We start from the raw sequence: 7,500 nt of genomic DNA on the forward strand, positions 1-7,500 counted from the left end.
AGTGTGTTTCAATCAAAACCACCCTAAATCATAATCACTTGTGTACAAAGCAAGCAAAATATGAAATATGGTAATGCCAATATCAATATTAATGACAATTAAAATAATAATAATAATAATAATAATAATAATAATAATAATAATAATAATAGTAATAATGATGATGATGATCATCATCATCATCATCATAACACGTCTACATCTCCACAAGACAACGCAGAAATCAATCACCTCTATTTATGTACAAGCAATAATTTTAATTAAAAACAAACAAACTGAAAAACTATCCATTATTCTAACTCGCATTTGCATCAGGCTAGTCTTGCAATACTCTTGCAATACCAGGTCATGCCACGAATACTAAATCCGAATTTGCGATCGAACATTCCAAATGCAATTTCCACTCCGCTAACAAAGTCACATATTCACAGCCAAAAAGCCCTCAAATTACGTGTAAAAGACCAAAATGGTGCGGGAGAAGAGGGGAAGGAGGAGGTGGAGGAGGTGGAAGAGGTGGAGGAGGAGGAGGAGGAGGAGGAGGAGGAGGAGGAGGAGGAGGAGGAGGAGGAGGAGGAGGAGGAGGAGGAGGAGGAGGAGGAGGAGGAGGAGGAGGTGGAGGAGGGAGGAGGAGGAGGAGGAGGAGGAGGAGGAGGAGGAGGAGGAGGAGGAGGAGGAGGAGGAGGGGGAGGAGGTGGGGGAGAGGGGGAGAGGGAGAGAGGCGGGGAGAGGGGTAGGGGAAAGAGGAAGAGAGGCGGAGAGGGTGGGGGAGGGGGGAGACAGGCGGAGAGGGTGGGGGAGGGGGGAGAGAGGCGGAGAGGGTGGGGGAGGGGAGGGAGAGAGGCGGAGAGGGTGGGGGAGGGGGAGAGAGGCAGATAGGGTGGGGGAGGGCCGGGGAGAGAGAGCAAGAGAGAAAGAGAGAGAAGGAGAGAGACAGAGAAGGAGTGAGGGAGAAGGAGAGAGAGATAGAAAGAGAGAGAAAGAAAGGGCAGAAGGACCGTGTGGTCCTGTTATCCCAGCGACAATGAGGAAGGGGCACAGGAGGCAGCAGGGCACACACAATGGCCGGCCCTCACCGCTGGTCGCCACACGCCTCATTGTTTTTGTATCTACTTTGGGCCTACAGCAAAATGCGAGGCGTTGTCCTGGCCTCACGTCAAGTGTGTGTGTGTGTGTGTTTGTTTGTGTGTTTGTTGTGTGTATCAATGAGGAGGGGAGGCCGGGGGGGGGGAGGGCAGATGAAGTGGGATGGGTGAGGGAGGGTTCAAGGTAAAGGTGTGTTAGTGCTGGGGGGGGAGGGGGTGGTGGAGAGTGAGAGGGGGAGAGGGGGAGAGTGAGTGAGTGAGTGAGTGAGTGAGTGAGTGAGTGAGTGAGTGAGTGAGTGAGTGAGTGAGTGAGTGAGTGAGTGAGTGAGTGAGTGAGTGAGTGAGTGAGAGAGAGAGAGAGAGAGAGAGAGAGAGAGAGAGAGAGAGAGAGAGAGAGAGAGAGAGAGAGAGAGAGAGAGAGAGAGAGAGAGAGAGAGAGAGAGGAAGGAGAGGAAGAGAGAGAGAATAACTGAATATCTAAAAATTACAAAGAAAAAGTAGTATTCCATGATTCTAATAACAACATCTGAAATTCTGAGAAGCTAAAAACAGATACAACTCATAATCACAATCATAAAGATAACTATTACTTCTGATGATAACAGTTACCATTCCTTGCTCTTCAAGGCCAATCAAACAGATCATAATAAAACTAATGCAGAATCAATGCAGATGGTTACGATTCCTAATCATACTCATAATAAGAGTAATATGTAAATAAAAAAAAAACATACGCACAATCTACATGACTATATCTATACATACTTTTTATATTCAAAGGTCAGGTAATATATAACCATGTTGCCATAAAAAAAATTACATAAGACTTATAATAATACCCAAAAATGACTTATGCTATATAAATGGATCTGTATTGACCTGTATAATAGATGTGAATTATTTCAGAAGTACACATGAACTTAATATAATCAATAAATGGCTACAAAGTTGCATCAATTTTTCAAAGATTACTGCTATGCCATAAATGATCAACTTAACAATAATAATTACAACATCAAATCAAATAAAGTAAAAGAGAGAGAGTGAGAGAAAATGAATGAAATTAGATGGAGAGTAAGAGTAAAAGTGAGTGAGAAGTAGAGAAAGAGTGGAAGTGAGTATGACAAATTGGAAATGAGAATGAGAATGAGTAAGAGTGAAAGTGAAAGTGAGGAAGAACAGGAATAAGGGTGCATAAAAGTGAAAGAAAGGGAAAGTGAGTGAGAGTAAGGATGAGAGTGAGCAAGAGAGAAAGTGAAAGTGAGTGAGAGTAAGCATGGCAGTAAGAGTCAGATCAAGAGGGGAGTGTGTGCATCTGGGTAAACATTATCCAGTGATGGCAAGTGAATGTATACAAAGTACTCCTCCAACGAGACTATAGTAAACCGGGGAACAAGATCAAGTAGCCTTTACAGCAAAATGTGTGTTGGTCAAAGAGCCTTTGATTGGAAAGTGAAAAGTAAATGGAAAATATAAAACTGCAGCTCGTAATGATAATATTGATGGTGATGGTGATGATTGTGATGACTCATGATGGTGATGGTGATGATGATGATTATGATGGTGATGGTGGTGGTGGTGATGATGATGGATAATGCTAATTATAATAATAACAATAATAAAAAAATAATAACAGTAACAGTAAATAAAGGTAATGAATATACTTTTATAATGTATAACAATAATAATAATAATAATAATAAAACTTTGCCACATAATCTCACTGTTGGTGAACTTACATATGAAATCCAAGTGTTTGATATCAGCAAAATGACAAATAATTGAAATGGCATTACAGAGTTGAAATAAAAGGAGGGGGGGGGGGGGAAATTTCTGTTATCCAGAAGCATCTACCTAAAAGTAAAGTGTGTGTGAAAAAGTGAGTGTGAATGTCAGAGTAAGTGAGTGAGTGCGTTACTGAGTGAGTGAGTACGTAAGTGAGTGAGTGAGTGAGTGAGAGAGTGTGTGTGTGTGTGTGTGTGTGTGTGTGTGTGTGTGTGTGAGCAAGTGTGTTAGTGAGTGAGTGAGTGAGTGAGCGGGTGGGTGGGTGAGTGGGTGGTTGAGTGAGTGAGGAAGTGAGTGAGTGAGTGAGTGAGTGAGTGAGTGACTGACTGAGTGAGTGGGTGGGTGAGTGAGTGGGTGGGTGAGTGAGTGGGTGGGTGAGTGAGTGGGTGGGTGAGTGAGTGGGGGTGGGTTGGGGGATGGGGGGTGAGTGAGTAAGTGAGTGAGTGTGTGAGTAAGTGTGTGAGTGAATGAGTGCAAGTGTGTGAGAGCGAGAGTATGTGAGTGTGCGTGTGAGTAGGAGTATCACCACCCACCCACACTCCAATATTTACCAGTACACATACATAATCACACATCTGTTTCATGCCAGCACACACCTGAACACACACACACACACACACACACACACACACGCACACGCACACGCACACGCACACGCACACGCACACGCACACGCACACGCACACGCACATACACACAAATACGCACGACACACAAACACGCACACACAACCATCATAAAGTCATGGACATTACACCAGCATTATTGTTTATCAGTGAAGTGGAGTTTCAGCAAAAGATGGAGGCTCAGTCTTGCCAAATTCTATCTGCCAAGAATGCCAACCAGGGGGGTTGCACTGGGCATGCAACACCCTTGCAGCCGAGGCTAATCCTCATGGCATCTGCATGCCAGGGCGAACAGCACGTACTTACTCAACCTCATTTTTAGCATTTAGCAATAAATATTTCAAGAGTAATGATTTGACAATTTATCAGTATTCTTCTCCTAATATACGATTCCATGTACTGGTTTTCAGAAATATAGATATCTGAAATTAAAACTGAATGAATTCTAAACCAAATGAACTAAAGATGCATACATCAACATCAGTACAAATAAGTATATTTATAAAAAAGTATATATATTTATATACTACGTAAAGTATGTAAATATAGAAAAAATACACATACTGTTCATGTCGATATAAAGAAAAAATACATTTTAATGCCCAAAATATTTCAGTTCAACCATCTTTCTAAAGAAACAGTCAGTAATCTATATTCAGTTTGGAAACTCTTCCATACGGCAACACACATCAACTCTGTAGTGTAAAAGCTAAAGAGAAGAACAGAGGAAATCACAGAGAAAGAATATTCTTTGCCATAAGGAGATGAAAGATTGGGAAAAGAGAAATTTGAAAATGTACTGCATGACAGGGCATTTTTTCAGTGCATTTCACACACATATTTGGTTGTATATCAGTAAAATCCAAGCATGAATTCATTTTCATGTTCTTAGGAAATTCATATTAGACCTAAAACTGCCCTATAGAGGAGAGAGAGCTATAGAATGCTACCAAACAACAAGACATCCGGCAGAAAAGTTGCTCAAGGTAGGGGTGATATCTCAATATAACTTTCGGAACAAAAAACAAGTTCAGAAGAGTCAAACAGATTCTGCCAACCATTTACACATAAAACATCAAAATACCCTGACAGTGTGATAACATGGAGTGTAATTACTATGGAAGTGGGTCAAACTGGTCCTCACTTCCTTCCATTGAATACAACAATCAATGGACCACTATATCCTGATGTGATGGGAGGATTATACATCAATTATGTTACCATGACGTTCAAGGACGATCATACTTCATGGGTGGTGGGTGTCACTACGCCACGGAATATCAGTCACCATAAGGGTGAACGACAGGATATTTAGAGGTCACTATCATCTTCCAGGCCATTTCTTCCCTTTTTTATGCTCCCTTGCTCTATTCCTTTTTTTTTTTTTTTTTTTTTAGTACGGCAAGATTGAAAAATATTTGGTTGACTGTCCCAGCGGCTCTTAATTCAATACATAAAATATTGTTCCTAAAATATATGAACAAATTAAAACAAACCATTGAATTAATATATAATTTGAGGTATGATATCAGCTTGCTAAAAATTGTACATAGATCTGACAGATTTATCATTTCTGAGATGTTTAACTTCTACGGAAAAGCTGTTACAAAATTGCAAATGAAAGTACAGAGGCAACAGCTATTACTTGACTATTCATCAATGAGTTTTCTCTACTTATTCTTACTTTGAACTTGTAACACCCATATAAGAGAAAAAAGTTTAGGAATTCATCCACCTCCCCTTTTTACCTTGCATTATATGGAATTTTCCAAAACTGAATACTCAGAGTAAGAGAGGTATCCATTCATGAAATTACAAATTAATTCTTGTAAATGCTAAATATATAGACTTCTGGTAAGATACAGAATCTTTTGGAATATCTGCAAGTGATACATATAAAAATGCTGATCTTTTTTCTGCATCAGCTGTAGTTACTACACATGTGAATGAATACTTGTGTGTTCCCTTGTGAGTGTATGTTTAAGCACATTAACCAACTACATAAAAAAAAAAAAAAAATGTTGCTTATCTTCGAACCTCAATATCTAAGCCTATTGCTTTCTTGTCTGTCCCTGATACAGGTATATAGAAACAGACATGCTATTTTGTGTCAAGAACAAATTTATGACACATTTGCTAATACAAGCATTACAAATACACAAGTCAGCTGTTGTGGACGTCAAACATTTATCAAAGTGAAGCAGATATTCACGGATATGTTCCCAACCCCACAGGTGAAAGGAAAGGATAAAATTCAAATGAAGTGGTGCGAAGAAAGTAAATATTGCCTTTTTCTCTGGCTTGACAACTAAAAAAACAGAACAATGTCAAGACTTACCGGAAACTGAAGCAGATCGCGTGGGAAGCCGCTGTCGTCGACTCCGGTGATCTCAAAGGAAGGAGGGTTGGGGAAGGGTCCCTTTCCAGGATAGCTTGTCGAACGTCGGAATTTGTTCATGACCATGGATTGCGTGTTGGGTAGGTTTGAGTTTTTTCTTGGCACTGACACATGTGACGACATGCTGCCCAGGTTGTGACCCAAGGGGCTGATGCCACCCATGCTCCCCATTCCTCCCCTTCCGCGGGCAGACCACGGCAGAGGGGGAACGCCTGAGCCATTCCCTGGCCCTCCTCCGGGCCCCCCTGCCGAGTTGCCCTGGGGGGAGGGGCCAGGGGACCAGGCACTGCCTTGTGAGCCCAGCCCCGACGACCATGATGAAGGGTATTTGTTGGGCAGGAATGGACCCTGCGGGCCAGGCGCAGAGCCCAGCGACTGAGGTCGGGCCTGACCGGGGAAGTTGGGGGCTGGCTGCTGCATGTTCCTGCGCTGCTGCGGGTTTTGAGGCGCTGTTGGGCCCAGCCCCAGCTGCGGCCCCAGGCTGGTGCTGAAGAGGGGCGAGGGCCCACCCGCTCCTGGCCCCCCAGGGTTGCTGGGGCCCAGGCCATGGAATGCCAGAGAGCCATTGATGGTGGGCATGCCTGAGTGCATGAGGGCGTCGTCCACTGACGAGGGCGGCCACAGGGAGGCCACGGAGGAGGTGAGGGAGTTGGGCAGCTGCGTGGGCTCCACCAGGCCCCCTCCTCCTCCGGGCCCCCCCACTACGCCTGACCCCGAACCCCCTCCGCCACTAGCTGCAGCCGCAGCTGCTACCGCTGCTGCGGCGGCTGCGGCTGCGGTCGGGACGCCCCCAGAGCCTGGAGGAACAAAGACCGAATTGCCCGGGGTGGTGCCCGACCCTAGAGGACCTGGGCCTGTGCCGGGCGCGGCGCCCCCCACCCCCGGGACTGACGATTCCCCGTTCACACCTGCTTTGGGATCCTCATCGTTGGTGTTGTGTTGCTGGTGCTGTGGGTCCTCGGGGGCGTCGACCCCGCCCGTGGCCACCATCCCCTGCGGCTTGACGCCTCCTGCCTGCTCTGCGAGGCAGTCATCCTGCATGTTGCTTGCGGAGCCGCTGCTTCCGCCCCCGACGTCCGTGGCTGCACTCGAGTAGAAGGCGCTGGGAGGCGTCGTGTTGATCACGTACGTCTCCGTGCTGATGGAACTCACGGACGAGGCCTTGTTGTATTTAAAATCCCCCATGTATAAATTTCTGTTTTTCTGAACTGATATCTCGAGGTAATCCACTCATGGGGTTGGGCGTTCACAGGAGCTATCTCACATCTGCCTCTCAGTCTCGGCCCCACGGCACTCCTCGGCCGTTCCAACAATATCGGATGTGCGCAGATACGTGCAGACGATGCTGCTCACGATATTTTTTCCTTTTATTTCACGACAAAAAATATACCTGAACTTTTGTTATGTTATTCACTGTGTTGGAAAATAATCCGTTGTTTTGATTATTTTGTTCTTACAGAGAAAAAATACGACTCAAATATTTTTAAAAGAATGTGTTGTACGGAACCTCTCGCGAGACATTCGTGGGCTTAGCAGATTTATCGCTCTAATCTATCTATTTCCACTCATAGTCTCTCTCCTTCTCACACACAGAATTACCAAGTTTTCT

The 7,500-nt window shown here is 44.5% G+C and overlaps 1 protein-coding gene across 10 annotated transcripts in view; it reads right to left on the reverse strand.

The window, feature by feature from the left end:
- The window catches only part of orb2 (cytoplasmic polyadenylation element-binding protein orb2), a 325,307-nt gene that overhangs the window by 317,681 nt on the left and 126 nt on the right, over nt 1-7,500 (reverse strand). For all 10 annotated transcript variants that reach the window (XM_086538019.1, XM_086538023.1, XM_086538016.1 and 7 more), the window contains exon 1: nt 5,832-7,500. This exon is cut by the window's right edge. In XM_086538019.1, the coding sequence (XP_086394145.1) occupies nt 5,832-7,076 (1,245 nt within the window). In that variant the 5' untranslated portion in view covers nt 7,077-7,500. The remainder of the gene's footprint in view (nt 1-5,831) is intronic.

Source organism: Penaeus japonicus, unplaced genomic scaffold (genome assembly GCF_977035675.1).
Source record: "Penaeus japonicus unplaced genomic scaffold, GWHDUDI00000001_assembly GWHDUDI00000006, whole genome shotgun sequence".
Taxonomy (NCBI): Eukaryota; Metazoa; Arthropoda; class Malacostraca; order Decapoda; family Penaeidae; genus Penaeus; species Penaeus japonicus.